The following is a 15625-nucleotide window of genomic DNA, read 5'->3' on the forward strand; positions in this document are numbered from 1 at the left end:
TACGACCTGCAAGATTGCGTAAATAGTACGAGTGGCTGTAGTATAGGCCTTTGAAACGGGTCGACCGCAGCAGCATCAAAGCCCTTGGGTTGAGCACGGTCGGTAATGGATACCCTCCACTACGATGTTCAGACGATGGTAGGACCCCTGTGCCGGCTGTCAGTAAGCAGCCGCCAGAAGACTTCGTTCCCAATCCGATCGTCTGCTTGCATCGTTTGTATTTTCAGTGTACGATCAACGGCTAGTTGGATACAGATGTACTGAGTGTGTCCTTCGCTTATGCCAGTCTTGTCACCCTTAAAATGTGGCTTTGGCGCCAACTTGACAGATTTAACGACCGCCTCACAGGGCAAACGATAGAGTAGACTCTGTGAAGTAATAATGTACGTACCGACTCAAGAACCGAGACCCTGATGAGCCGATCGCCACAAGCCACGCTGGAAGCTCCCTTCAGCCACTTGCTGAGAGCATCAAATCATGCAGGTATATTCCCCGCGATTTTCACTCTGGGCGGTCGCTAGGCGTCAAGCCACGGAGAAGACAAGTGTAGAATTCATGCTATGGAAGCCCTTCGTGCGCAGGTGGGTAGCTAATGGCAAGGGTATTCGTACGCCACTAGCACGCCTGCCACTTGACAAATTCAGGCTGGCCCACAGCTTGAGTCTTTGAACTACGCCGCAAAGTAGCGTGACACCCATGTCATTTTGGGCTATCCACTGGTCGCTAGCAACCAAGGCTGTGTGCGCTGCAAAGGTGGCATGCTCAGGTTGTACGGCCCAGGTCTAGCAAGAACCATACTCCTGGGCGCGTGTTGTATTGACCAATCTCCAGCAATCTCTCGAATGAGGGGTTACTATGCTCCCCTCCGAGGAGCTTGAGGCGTGGTTGTGGTCTAGCTATTGCATCAGATCTATAATATAGATGGTTCCGTCTGCCTGTGCAACTATCCAATTCAGATTTCAGATTCTTCAAGTCCCTTACACCAGTATTGTGTTGTCGTTTCCCACTGTTCTTTGCTTTGTGCTACGACCAGAAAGCGTAACTGCACCGGTAGGATTGCATGTTGATCCTTCACCAAGACGTTGGCGCTAACTGCATATAAGACCTACATCAGCCGTCATGGAGCAACGAGTCCCAACTTATACTTCGAGCCCATATAATTACATGGAGAACTACCCCGAACCGTACGAAGCACCAATCCGCAATGCAAACGAACCGATAACTTGTCAACCCAACACTGGATCGTTCAATGAACGACCATCTTTCCACAGCTTTGACCGCGGTACATTAGTCCATCAATCAATAGGTGTTCCAATGGAATTCATGGATCTATTGGCGCTTGAGGCACCTTGTGGTAGTCCACTGTCGACAAGCTCTACCATAAGTCACCCTGAGAGCGTGCCTTCACCGCCTTACACCGGCCTCCCAGCTTTCCACCATGTTCAAAACAATTCAACCAACCATGTGGCTGTCTCAAATGATTCTGAGTCTCTCTGGCCATCTACCTACCCTGAAGTCACCTCCTGGGATTCACGACCTTATGTTCTGCCCTATCACGAAATCCTCAGCTACGAACAGCGCTCTTACCAACTGATGCCGAATATTTTGCCTGAACCAAGAGTCCCTGCACTCACAACCTACTCGCAATACTCTATGCCACAGAAGGATTCCCTGAATCCAGCTGTGAACTCTGGAGCTTTCGATCTCACAGGTTTCAACAACAGCGGCGATGAAAGCGATGACCTGAGCGATTCCGATAGCGATGCTTCATGGCATAACGAACCCCCTTCATCCAAAGGCTCAGAAAGCTGGTCTTCCAGAAGAGCTCAGCCCATATCCAATGTCTACAGGCTTGAGGGGTGGTCCACCAACACGTGTACCTTCCACACAACAACCGATCGCAGGCATCAGTGCGAACAATTAATCGGGCCCAACAAAGACACGCCTTGCCCCAAGAAATTCCAACGACCAGAGCATCTTCGCCGTCACATCAGAAGTGTTCATGGCATTGGCCTCATCCACGTGTACAAATGCAAGGTTCCTGATTGCTTTGCGCGCTTCCGAAGGAGTGACAACTTCCGCTCGCATTATCTCACACATTTGAGGGTTGGGAAGAGAAAGGGCAACAATAGGAAGATGACATTCCAGGAACTCAAAGGAATCCTTGGTCCTAAAGAAAAAGATCTGCTAAGATGGATCAAGGTGAAGCACAGGCAAACCTAAGCTAAGTCTTGGATCGGTGTCGTCTGTTCTAGAGCACTCGACAGCATGTGGATGTAACTCATTTCGGTTTGTCTTTCTGGTCTTTTGATGTTTCTGGTGTTGGGGAGGCAAGTGATTATCATGCTTCGGCATACTTTGTGTCATTTTCTGCGCTTCTCCTCCTGTTGTTTGTAGATTTTCTTGGTGTGTAAACTCCCTTGAACAACAACAATGAAAATTCAAGAATCTCCACATCCCAAGTCTCAAGAATTATGGTTTGTGCACTTCTCATGCAAGACATATCTCAGAGATCCTCAAGGGACTCTGCGGTCCATGTCGTCCCTGTCTTCGGCTCCAGATTGCACTAAATTCGCCATTGGCATCTCCCGCATGAGCTGACGAACACGTGAGATGAGACAACGATCCCCTCAATCGACGTACGCAGACCCCCTGGATCGAAATGGGTATGATCAAGATCGCCAACAATGACGCTTCTCACACCTGCTCGTGGCTAACGTCAGCCAAAGCCAGATCCATTTTAACTACACGCTAATGCGCATGGCTGACCTCGATGGAACCTGGATAGAAGTCATTGACACCGGCCAGAAGACGAAAGACAGCCAATCCTCTCTTTTTGTCGAAAAAGATGGGGCCCACCAGTATGTACATGGATTGCCATGAGCCACAGGACCAGGATGTAGCGAGCTGCAGGTGCCTCTCTGAGGGATAACTTCCGGTTCGCTAGAGTTTGACTAGTTGGCGTTGGGGTTGCCAGGCGGGTGGTAAGTGGTCACTGCGTGAGAGACAAGGCCCTACCTTGTAAGGCTTGGATATTGTCTATACTCGAAGCGGAAACTGGAAAGGAATCCAAATGCATGCGCACTAGCCATTTTCCACGGATGTCAGTCTGACGACGTTGGGCTACATCCCAGATGCAAGCGTCAATGTCATACGACCCAAGATTCGAGATGCGATCTGGTCCAAGTCTGCCCCACACCAGGTTAATGGGTCTATACTCACTGTTCTTTTGCTGTCCTCCTGCACAAGAACCATGGAATCACTCTGGTCGATTAAATATCTATTTGCACTTGTACTTGTATTTTACAAATATCGACCCAGCAAAAAAATCCCACGGAGCCATCACGGGAATAACAAACAACGATGGCAGTGGACATAAGGTGCCTACTATCTTGCGCCTCGGAATCTGTAAGCCGTTGTTGTGGGCCTCTGGAAAGTCGTCACATTCTCCACACGCGCCGCAGCGCTTGCATTAGCCAACCAACGGTGGCACAGTAAGCCATTACCTGGCGCGGCATCCTTTGCCGGGTTAGCATGTGGAGGGGATTGGCCGCAGTTCTAAGCAATCCTTCAACTACAAGGAAAAGGTGGATTCACGTGGACTTCTCTCAGGCTATGTTTGTAAGAACGCCGTATTTCTAGGATATGCTTGCAATATTCACTATGCGGACTACGGTCTGCCTGCTATAACCCCACCAGCTTCGGGACGGCTTGGCCAGTGCTAACCACAGATCATGTGCTTGACAACCGTATTAGGCATTGTTTACGGGCACGCAAATATGTGGGTATCTTATTGAGTTAGCGAGGTGAGAGTGATTAGGATGCCGTTCTAGCCCGCAATTCACTATGCCTTCACCGGTGGACTACTCTCTCAGCTAAGCTGCACCAAGATTTCTTTGTTCAGACACCATACCTCGAACGAATTCTTCCAAGAAAAAACGCCCTGTATTTAGAATTGCAGGGGCCAAAAAGGCGCAACCCAATACACGGCGGCAGCAAGACAATCCCACAAATATCCAAGAAGAGACCAACAACATGTAGATCATCGTTATGCAAAGCAGCCTCGCCTCAAAAGTCCCAGTATCTGAGCGACTACATGCAGCTTCAAAGGCGCGTGCAGCAATGTCCAACCCCCTAACCCAAAGCGATCTGATCACATTCCTGAGGCTGTACATCAACGTCCGATCCACTTCTCCGCATGTACAGTAGTCCCTCCATGGTTGATGTCAGCCTCACGTGGCAATTGGCCGACAAAGTACCGCCTGGGACTTGATTTTGTGTAAAACCAAATGCTCGAGTCGAAGCAGGTACCGGGCGTTGATCGGTGAGACAGCTCATAGTAGTCGGTAACCCTCCCCAAATCATCCACCTATTCTGCATCTAGCACGAATGCTCAAATACATCACTATGACAAATGATCACACGGATACCGCACACCCAGACTACACCTGAGGGCATGCACTAGACATGAAGGCATGCATGAATGCCTCGTGCATTCAAAAGTTGAACTGACCGAATCAACACCATCAAACCACATACACCAATTCACCGCGACAACAACTTATCCCATCGAATCGAGCTATCCACACCTCGCACCTCTGCACCCCCACACTAACATCTCTCCAAACGCAGATCTTCACCACGCCAAAACAAAAACCCTGTTCATCCACTAACCTCCTGATCTACCACCCCGTCATCTCCTTTGACCACACACACCGCAGCACCCCCAACAGCTGCGCGCGAATCATTGTTCCGCGGGGACCAGTATATACGAGAACACGGCGCATTTGTTGTGCATACAAGTCTGACATACAGATTGTACTACATACGTTTGTTCCCTACGACGCCGCAAGTAGGGGGGAAGGTCCTCACTCACCAACCCACACACACACGCACACATGAGGCTTATGCTGCACGCCCTATAGATGTTGCACAAAGGCTTGGACAAGTGTGGCGCATAAAGGATGTAGATTGTAAAAAAACGGTCGGGAGGGGGGAAAGAAGGATGGGATTGGTGGATGTTGCCGGTATGTGGATAGCCGCTTGTTAGTGAGCTTGCATTGGGGGAGGGCTGAAGATAGTGATCCTTGGTGCATACGTGCTTTTGTAGCATGGAAGGCTATATGGAACTTCTATGTAAGGGGTGGGATAGTTTGGTAGTTTGGTAGTTTGGGATTGGTGCGGTTGTATAGACCGCCCTCTTTTTTTTTCTTCCTTGCAAATTACGGGATGGGGATCTGGCGTGTGGTGAAATGAAGGAGAGAATGTGGTGATCTTGGACTTTAGGGATGTGATCTAGAAGGCATAGTACCAACACTCGTAAGGGGGGGTTTTTTTTCTTTCGCCTCAGGAGCTGTGGAGGATTCATTGTTTGAAGCTGCGCCGTATGCGGGTTCTGGGGTAGATGCATGTCGACCTGTATGTACTTCGCCTCCACATTCCAGTGTCGTTTTGTTGGCAATTTCACTACATTATCTCCGATGGCGTAGGTTGCCAATGCCTACTGTTCTTGCTGCAACTGCAGGGTTGGCACGCAGTGATGTTTCCAGGACGACATCCGCGTTCTAGTGCACCCACTGCTATGGCGTGAGCTGCGGCTCATGAAAGTCTCCCACGCGTGGCATGTCACTGATGTGCCGCCATCTGGCATGCAGGTGGCGGCTAACGAGTTGCTCGAGCGCCAACTTCGATTCGATTTGCTTTCTTGGACGGTATTTGGAAACTTCGACTCTTGCTCGGTTCCAATGTGCTGGATACACAACATCTGCCGATGACGAGAAGCGCTTTGCGATCGAGACTCGCGTATATGCAATGGATAAAGCATGACAAATGATGGTGACATTATGGTACGATGCACGAGTTAGGAAGCGGTGAGTAATGAAGGGCATGTCATGCATGGTGAGCAATCAGGCTGTGACTTGAGATGCCCACACGAGACGGGAAACCCTACACTCGCGATTTCGATATGGTTGGCTAAAACAAATCTTGTAGACTGAATGATGTTTGGTTCTAAAAGCCGAGTACAAGGGGCATCAGAAAACATAGAGAGCCATATTACGAAGCTAAACGCCTATGTCCGATTCCTATTTCCCCTGGCCAATGCTCCGTCATTGAACATGTTTGTTTTTCACAGTGAACTGACATAGGATCAACACATCCTCACCAAGTCGTACAATGAGACTATGATGTAATCCAAATGCAGTACAGAAAGAACTGACATCATTTTCAGAGTGAATGGAAAGTTTCTGGTCACTGATGGCTACTCAAGCAGACCTGAGCCAAATAGAAATCATATCCAGAAAGCTCAACTTCTCTATCAAAGTCTCATACGAACCTTCTCATCTCAAACTGCTACCGTCACTACAATAGTGAGTGGCAATAACGGTATGGAAAATGCGTACATAGGTATCTACGACAAGTCACTGGCATTATGGCGTGTGTTGTCGTATGCTTCTCTTACAGACAGCAAGCAGAACATTGAAGGCCCCTATACTTATCGAGCCTGGTATAATGCAAAAGCGAAAAGCATATTTCCGTAGCCTGATATGGTGAGGACATGTGAACGCTAGATACTCTCACTCCACTATAGAGCTGACAACTAGGAAATAAATCGAGCCCCGAAAATCAAAAATAACAAAATGTAGTAAAGGATGGCTAAAGGAAGCGAACTTGAAACAAAGAAGAAAGGTAAGTTTTTCTCGAGAGGACTCTATTGGTGTATACTGGGCCACTCTTGTATGAATACTCGGGTTTTTTCACGTACTCACTAAGAGAAGCGCACTCGCAGATTATCTAAGAGCTGGGGATATAGGCCGCCGCTTGACTTTCAATGCGTCTTGATGGGATCGAGATACCGGCTTTGTATTGAACAACAATCTCATGGAATCGAGACGTAGATATGTTTTACTTTTTAACTGTTTCCTGATGAACTTGGTCAACTGTAATTCTTTGGAATAGAATGTCAACTCACCACCGTCATGGCATATTCATGAGTCTCGAAGGTGGTGAAAGTGGGTATAATTTGGCTCTTGTGAGTGAATGAACATTTGGAGTCTATTGGAAAAGCCCTCTGACACACGGCGTGACTACCAGCGGCCTCTGCCTCTGCCCCGGTCACGCCAATCATCTCCGCCTCCACGTCCTCTCCCTCCTCTTCCAAATCCTGGCTCTCGCTCTGGTGGTGCTTCACCTCTTCTCCATTCGCCTGACGGCACCCCTCCCCCACTCATCCTTCTGTCGTCGAATCTACCACCTCCCCCTCTTCCTCCTCTTCCATATCCGCCCCAATCACCTCGACCGCCGAAGCCATTCTCTCTACCCCGTCCACCATACGAGCCTGCTGGCGGTCCCCTTCCTGGTCCAGATAGTGGTGGTGGAGCGGCAGGGACCCCGCCATCAGGCAATGGTGGGAGGATTGCACATGCGATGTAATCACCGATAAGGAATTTGACGTCTGCAAGGGTCCTGTCTGGGTCACCATCCAGCTGCTTGAGAGCTTCCGCGACACTTCCCCCCTCACTCATTTCCATGTCAACGTCATCGTTCCTTGACGGGGCGCCTACTATGACAGAGCCTATGTCTCGCGATATAAATCGTCCTGGTGCGCCTGGTCTGTTGGAGCCTTGTATGTCCGGGTATACGAGTCGGAATGCGATGCGCGATCCAGCATATGGTTGTGGTAGCATTGATGGTACTGCGCTAAGGAGAAGCTGACAAAGTTCGCGCAGAGTGCAGCTTTGCCATGTGTAGATTTGGACATTTGTTGGAAGACGTGGTAGTGTCGGATCGAACTCATCTAACCTTTGTTCTGTTAGCGACATGATGGCGCTTTATATCGTACTAGCCACTTGCCTGTGGAATGATCCTTGCTTGAAGAAGAGACGCAATAAGAAAGGTGTGGTTGTTTGTCGGTCAATCTTCGCTGGGGCGGCCATGTTGGAGGTCACAGCCTTGTCGCAAACCAATGATAAAAGCACTCGATGTGCTCCAATAGTATTCAATCAGGTTTTATAGCATGCGCGACAAAACAGATTCACAATTCGTTATCTTGGCATGCGATGGTGGTGGAGTACGAGTGAGGGAACGCGACGCGGAGAGCTTCTACTAGCGCCGTTCCTCGGCAGAATCGCGCTGCCGATCAGTGAACTTCCATGTCGCATTCTACGTTCACTCTTTATTTGCACTCGAGATAACACCAGGCTACAAACAACACAGTAGCCAAGATGGATTTCGCAAAACTCATGTCCGCGCATATCAAAAAAGGAAAGGAAACAGCCCCAACATCGGAATCAAGCGACAAAAAGTACCTCAAGCGTAGCGAAATCGAGGCCCAACGGCAAGCTGCATACCGGGCTGAACAGGAGGCCGTAGAGAAAGCACGACTGGAGCGCCTAGAGAAGAAACGCAAAGCCGAAGAAGATGAGGCTGAGAAAGAAGCCCAGCGGCGGGAGAAGCGGATGCGCATGGCGGAAGAAGCAAGACGGATTAGGGAAGAAGAGGAAGAGGCAGAAGAGCGGCGGAGAAGGAAGCGCTTAGGCTTGCCAGACTTACCGCCAAAGAAGAAGGAAGGCGATGCAGATGGTACACCTGTGCCCGAGGACGAAGACATTGAAGATGAAGAGTTGATCGCAAAACTGAGAGCCCTCGACGAACCAGCCCGAATCTTCGGCGAGACACACAAGCAGCGCCTAAAGCGATACAAGAAGCGAGTCGGCGCAGACAATCTAGCAGCAATCATGACCGACGGTCCGATCCCGACAACCCTACAACTAGTATCAGAGAAGGACATGAAGGTCAGCTTACAGGTGCCAAAGGACAAGGAGGGTCGAGAGTTCCTCTTCAGGCAACTCGCAAGTTACTTCACAATGGTGCTGAAGGAATGGGACGTGACGCTTTCGCGCCGAGATCCAGAGGTCAAGGAGAGTTATCAAGGGAAGCAAGCCTATGCTGCCATGGTACAAGCACGGGAGAACATGCGTCCGTTGTTCAAGAAGCTGGAGAAGTTTGACCTCCCAGACAGCATCATCGAACCTGTTGTGGAAATTGTGCATGCAGCACAGGAAAGGCGATACGTAGATGCGAATGACGGATATCTACGACTCAGTATTGGCAAGGCAGCATGGCCGATTGGTGTTACGATGGTGGGTATTCACGAGAGAAGTGCACGAGAAAAGCTGCATGAGAGCGACAAGAATGCGGCGCATATCATGAGTGATGAGATTACACGGAAGTACCTGCAGAGTATCAAGAGGTGTCTTAGTTTTGCACAAACAAGGTGGCCACCGACGGATCAGTTGCAGCTTATGGGTTAAATTCTATATATTCTTAGGTGCATGTAGGTAAATGAAACTAACAGGCCTTTGCATATGTTCCCGCATTCTATGATCTCCAGTAGGCAATGTCTATAACCTGAGCCTTTCTAATTTTGCAACCTGCAGACGATGACGTACTTGGGGAGGACGTGAAGCGCTGCCTCCTCGCGTGAGCACGTGCGGGGCAATTGGCAGAACTTGACATCGTCCAACCGTCGTGCATCTCCACTTTTACTATCAGCACTCTCTTCATCTTTCTTCTTCGCCTTCAGTAAGAATTGGGCGGCTGGAAAATTCAAGTCAGTCTTCTCTTGAATTGTTGTTGTCGCCATGCACGAAATCGTCACTTTGCAATTTGGTACGCAGAGCAATTATCTCGGAACGCACTTTTGGAACACACAGGCAAGTGCAGAACTCCAGTGGCTCGTCACATGCCAGTATATTCATATCTTTTAATGCTGTATATTCTTTTCTGAATGTGTTGCGAATGTGTTGGGGAGAAACTTTGCTCTCAAATGCCCCACCAATACTTCATTCATGCACTTCGCAACATTCACACACAGTCTCATTGAATTTTTGACGGAGTGCGATACACCCAGCTCTTCTGACTTGTTTACAGGAGTCATACTTTACATACCCGCCAGAAGATGAATCTCCCGTCAATCATGACATTCTTTTCAGACCAGGCATGGCTCCGGATGGCTCCGACACCTTTACTCCAAGAACTCTGATATACGACCTCAAGGGTGCTTTTGGAAGTATGCGGAAAATCAACGCACTGTACGAGGCAGAGGACGACCGAAGTATTCTGGACCAGCCTGGTGTATGGCCTTCCAAACCCATCGTTCAACGCGCGTCTAAGACCATCCCGCAATCAGCCTACCAAGAGCATCTTGACGCTGGTCTTGAACCACCGCAACTCAGCACATCCTCGGTTCGGTACTGGTCTGATTACAGCCGCGTCTTCTATCATCCCAAGTCCATCGTCCAGTTGTCAGAGTTTGATGTCAATGATAAGCTCATGCCTTTCGAAAACTGGGATGTTGGTATGGAACTATTTGAGAAACTCGAAAGAGAAGTAGATTTAGTTGATCGAGATCTTCGTCCATTTGTCGAGGAATGTGACGGAATCCAAGGGTTGCAGATCTTTACTGGTGTAGATGATGCTTGGGGTGGCTGGACTTCCGGATGGCTCGAAAGACTGAGAGACGAGTATGGAAAGATGAGCATCTGGACCTGGGGCCTTGGTGATCATGGTGCTAACAACAAAACCCCGAGGGTATGATGACTATCATAGGTTGTCTCTACATTATTGACAACATATAGGAACAACGCCTAAAACAAATCGCCAACTCAGCTCGATCACTCCAAGTGCTTGGCGAACAGTCTTCTGTTTACGTACCAATATCGAACACGCCCACTAAAATCCCGAGTTACCTAAAATACGATTCAACGTCCCCGTGGCATGTGACAGCCCTACAGGTTGTGGGAATAGAAAGCATGACTATTTCCTCACGGTTACGAACCACCTTAGGTGGACGAGGTACACTTCAAGACCTAGAAGACACTATCAACAGTACGGGAAAACGACGTATAGCGAAGTTTGAGATGAGCATTGCGGACCCAAATGTACTCTTAGACAAGGCTGCTGATATAGCCGAATCTATGGCAAAGCTTGGATCGACACGGTCAAGACAGGCCAGTGAGGGTGACGATGAACTGACGGAGTTTGATATTGACGTTTTTACCCGCGATTACCGGACCGCTACTGGAAAAACAAAGAAAGAGCATGTATTCGGGAGGGCAGAGGCTTCTCGCGGAGAGTGGTTGTTATCCGATGATAGCGAAAACGACCCTCATGACAGGTTCAACAATGGACCGGCGGTACAAAGGTAAGTGTTTAGTGTTTCTTTCTGATGAACACTCTTCCCTTTCGTGGTCATCCAATCCGCTTATGAGTCTGAAAACACCATTGTGTAATCTACATGCACTTACAACGACTAGATATACTGCTCCTCTTCTTTTCCCCTTACTCGACAGCTTCCCCAAGTCCATGTTCGAAGTAGGATCGGGGAATACTGAGAAGCTTGCTGTTCACGCTGGGCTCACAACAAGTACTGCTGTAGCGGGACAGATACGAACACTCGAGCCGATCATAAAGCGCATGATTAATATCGAAGAAAGAGAGGCGCTCTCTAATGGCCTTCAAGTTCTTGCAGAAGAGTACGATGAAGGTTGGGATAGTGGTTCTGATAGCGACGACGATGAATAATCGGGTCGTATGTCTATGCTTTGAATGCCTTCTTTCTACGAATGTTATGCTGTACACATACTTTTTCTACGGATGGTACGTAGTTCGACATAAAGTACGCAGTGACAATCATGAGTCAACCAATATGATTAGTCGGTGACAGCACATGTCCGCTCTACTTAGCCATCACTAAATATGTAGCGTCCCTAGTTATGCTATGCTCTGCACATGCACCAAGACCTTCACATCGACACACATGTCGTATCGAAATCCGTGTGCACATCCTTATCCTAGAAAACAGGCGTGTGACCTGCAATCAAGGATCGTACGAGGCAAAAGAAAGATCGACTTCCCACCACCACTCACACACGAGTCCCATACTACCTATCAGACGTGTCGCGTCGTACAACATTACTGCATTGTATAAATCATTTCACCTCAACAAAAACCCTGAACAATCGAATCACCTAACACGACAACCACAAACCCCCATGGCAATCTGCCCCAGCAACTTGCTGACCGTGCCCGCAAATGTAAGTAGACAGTAATCTTATAAATGATCCCACTATTGCCAACACGACCTTCCCTGTACCATTCACAGCCGCGAAGGGACACCTGTACCCCCTTGACCGGACGAACAATGTCTGGGGGGTGTTTTGGGTACCTTGTTCGGAAATCCGGGGTTACAAAGGGGGGGGACACCATCGTACAGTAATGCTTACTCTATCATTGTGATCGTCTTGTAAACAAGCCTGGGAAAGAAGAAAAAAGGTTTATCGAACCAGGGCTTTCCCCCATTCGCGTGCGCGTGTCTCTCTCTCGGTGGTTTGCTTTATGAGACGCGTGTCTCCCTTGTAGTTTGGTGTCCCCCCCTTTTTTTTTTCTTCTACAGTCAGACTGGTCGCCCAGATCGTGGCTGTGGTGCCTACTTTACTCCTGAAGAAGAAGAAGAAGAAGAAGAAGAAGAAGAAGAAGAAGAAGAAGAAGAAAACAAGGGTCTATTGTGTTGTATTTGGTAATTACCATGTTAGTACCGTTAGGATGGGGCTGCTGTTTGAAGAGGGGACAGTGATTGACTCCACGCTCTCTCTGTGTGTATGTGTCCAAAGTGAATATAGGGAGATCAGCTCGCTATGCTATGCGTGATGTGCAACATAGAGGCATTACTCGGCTCAAAGCTCGGCTGCCTACCCTGGGAAGGGGGGGGGAGCAAGCATATGGACATCCCGGACCTTATCCTAATATAGCCGGAGACCCGTTACTCCGCTAAACTCATTCCGTCCCTACATTTCTTTATTTGGACCGAAGCGCTCAACTGTCTGGAATGATGCTGCCAAGACCAATTTCCAGGACATTTCAACGGTCAATGGCGATACAGCGTTCGATGCCTACTCTTGTGTTGCCTAATCGGGTAGGTTGGCCATACGTCATACCACGACACGAAAAGTAGCCCTATAACGACGCCTCAAAAAAGGCCGAAAAGTCCATGGCGTACGCAACTTCTTCTCCACAATGATGTTTTGGCTGCAACAAAGCCTGGAATCCATGTATGATGTAGGCGCAGATAACCTTTTTTTTTCTTTCACTTATTTTTTGCTTAACTATGTATAATGTCCACTTCAGCGCATGGGATTGCTCAATCACATAACTTCATGATTTATCGAATTCTACACATCTCTCTCTCTCTCTACATACACTTTTATCTCTCCACAACAACCGTGAATTAACCACATATATCCACGCCCCCAAACCATGAACTCGTCAAATACAATCCCCGCAGCAACAAGCGGATCCCGCACAAAACTCCTATCCGGGAACTTGAAATCCTTCCTCAGCAAACCCGCTCTCAAGCACCCCCAGCAAGCGCTTACCGTGCAGCTTTTCAATGCAGAGCAGAAAGCCAATAGCGGTGCCACGACTACTACTACTGCACAGCCGAGATTACTTCGTGGGCAGCGTAGCGACGAACATGTCGGCGCGGGCAAGGAATAGCGTCATCGGCGATGCGAACTAGGCGAGCATTGAGAGTAAAGATGAAGTGCAACTAGTGAACCCATGTGAAGGAATTTTACCAACGACTATTCTGCGACGACGCCTGGATGATCTGGCTGAAAAAAAAAACGAAGTAGTTCTGCATGTTCTGGACTATAGCCAAGACAGCGCTACGAGTACGGGTACTTTGTGAGGTTGAGGTTGGATCCGGGGACGCTGGATGAGGAGGTTATGCGGGGTATGGAGTGTAAGGATTAGGCAGATAAGAGGGATTGGGGTTGAAGAAGTGTTGGATGAAATACGCAGTTAGTGTGTGGATGCAGTTGAGATGAGGAAGCATTGGTAAGGTATTGAGGAAAGATTTCAGTGCTATGTAAAACTAGTCACAACGATTTAACGTATGCATGATATTCATAAAGTTTCTTAACAAACATTGATTTTTTTGATTTTTTTTGACCTTCTCGGAACACTCAGTGTGATGAATATCTTAAACAAACACCAAACATCCATCCCGATTGCTAATCCTCTCATCAAGATTAATCTCCCTACGCCTCCACTCCCCGTGACTTTCCAAATCAGCCTCAAGCCTCTGCCCGCCACCAACCAACCTCACATTGCGTGCCGACGACGCAAAGCCACCAGAGCTACCACCTCCACCGCCTCCAGTCGGAATCCTCAAGTTCTGGCCTGGCCAAATCTGGTCAGGGTTGGCAATGTTGTTGTGTCTGGCAAGCTCATCAAACGAGCAGTGCGAATACCGCGACGCAATGGCGCGCAGAGTGTCGCCTTGCTGGACGGTATACGTGTTTTCGCTGCCGGAACTGCGGTCGGTGGATGATCCGGACCAGCGGAAGGAACCGTCGTCGTTGGCGAGGTAGCGGTTCAGCGGGATGGAAGAGGCTTGGACCGAGCCGTCGGTGCGGCGGCACTGGGCGTGCAGGACGTAGTCGCCGTGGGCGTCGAGGCGGATGTCTTGGGAGGAGGCAGAGAAGTTACCGCCGAAGTCGCCGGCGGAGCGTTGTTGGTCGTGTGACTGATGTGCGAAGCCGGCACCGGCGCTGGCGGCGGCGGCGCCGCCATATTTACGACGGCGTTCTTCTTCTTCCTCCCAGCGGCGTCGCTCTTCTTCTTCTTTCTTCTTTTCTTTGTGCTCGTCCCATCGGTCTCCAACGGCGTCTTGGGTCTTGTGGCCGGCAAAGGCGCCGGCGAGGGCTCCTACGATGGCGCCAGTGGTACCGTGACCGGATTTGCCGCCTAGTGCGTGGCCGCCGTAGCCTCCTGCTGCTGCACCAGCGATACCGCCCATGATACCACGCTCACCCTCTGGGTCACCCTCTCCGCCATACTGGTTCTGGTAGCCTTGGTTGTGTGAGTTGCGGCCGGAGTTGGACGAGTGCGTGGCGGTAGAGGGGTACTGCTGGTACTGAGGAGGTCCAGAGGCATCGTATCCGCCCTCCTGTGGGTATCCGCCCTGTTGTGGGGGATAACCTTGAGGTGGTGGTCCTCCTTGTCCGCCACCAGTGTAGTACTGGCTGGCTTCTCCTCCCTGGTGAGGAGGCTGTTGCCCATATCCGCCGCCTCCGCCTTCGTTGTACCCGTATCCAGTCATGATTCGTAATTTCTTTTTGGTTTACTTTCTCCTCTCCGATCTCGTACCCAAAGTTTTTCTTTCTTCTCAATCGAAAACCGGGTTATCGGAACAATAAAGCGTGTGATAGTATGTGAACCGCTGAATCGGTTTCACCAGGAAACAAACTTAATCGTAGATGCGTCTGGCCTTCTCTTCGTCAATGAACAAGAAAAGAGCTTGCAAAGTAGATGTGCAATCTGTGTCTGAGAAGTAGGAAACAAGCTCACACGTGTCATCCCGCCAGAAGGCCCTCTCTCTTATATGCCCACGTAACAACATACTAAACCCACCCCTCTTTCTACCCCACTCAGCCAAACCTTCCAAAGTACACCATGGCTACGTCGTCCGACGCATAAATGCGCCCCACAGCCACAGCCACACCGGGTCCGTTGTCGTCAGTCACCGCCACCCTTGGCCGTGCTAAGCCGCATAAAGGTGGAG

At 49.4% G+C, this 15625-nt stretch overlaps 4 protein-coding genes across 4 annotated transcripts; 2 read left to right on the plus strand and 2 right to left on the minus strand.

Moving 5' to 3' along the window:
* Positions 1–1119: 1119 nt before the first annotated feature.
* COCSADRAFT_353346 (uncharacterized protein) lies at positions 1120–2322 on the plus strand (the record flags this gene model as incomplete). Its single annotated transcript, XM_007699572.1, has 2 exons — positions 1120–1184; positions 1272–2322. 2 exons carry the CDS (start codon positions 1120–1122, stop codon positions 2221–2223), a joined length of 1017 nt encoding a protein of 338 aa, XP_007697762.1. The 3' UTR covers positions 2224–2322.
* Positions 2323–6661: 4339 nt separating this feature from the next.
* On the minus strand, positions 6662–8054 carry COCSADRAFT_34782 (uncharacterized protein). The gene is made up of 3 exons (XM_007699312.1): positions 7852–8054; positions 6971–7800; positions 6662–6921 (listed from the first exon to the last, which is right to left on the minus strand). The coding sequence occupies exons 1-2, from the start codon at positions 7932–7934 to the stop codon at positions 7086–7088; spliced, it is 798 nt and encodes a 265-aa protein (XP_007697502.1). The 5' UTR covers positions 7935–8054; the 3' UTR covers positions 6662–6921; positions 6971–7085.
* A 118-nt stretch (positions 8055–8172) lies between these two features.
* On the plus strand, positions 8173–11790 carry COCSADRAFT_179550 (uncharacterized protein). Its single transcript, XM_007699573.1, has 4 exons — positions 8173–9140; positions 9931–10590; positions 10638–11203; positions 11316–11790. Exons 1-4 carry the CDS (start codon positions 8223–8225, stop codon positions 11581–11583), a joined length of 2412 nt encoding a protein of 803 aa, XP_007697763.1. The 5' UTR covers positions 8173–8222; the 3' UTR covers positions 11584–11790.
* A 1888-nt stretch (positions 11791–13678) lies between these two features.
* Positions 13679–15489, minus strand: COCSADRAFT_296030 (carbohydrate-binding module family 50 protein). Its single transcript, XM_007699574.1, has one exon. It carries the CDS (start codon positions 15161–15163, stop codon positions 14042–14044), a length of 1122 nt encoding a protein of 373 aa, XP_007697764.1. The 5' UTR covers positions 15164–15489; the 3' UTR covers positions 13679–14041.
* Positions 15490–15625: the final 136 nt, after the last annotated feature.

The sequence above is a fragment of the Bipolaris sorokiniana genome, assembly GCF_000338995.1.
Source record: "Bipolaris sorokiniana ND90Pr unplaced genomic scaffold COCSAscaffold_4, whole genome shotgun sequence".
Taxonomy (NCBI): domain Eukaryota; kingdom Fungi; phylum Ascomycota; class Dothideomycetes; order Pleosporales; family Pleosporaceae; genus Bipolaris; species Bipolaris sorokiniana.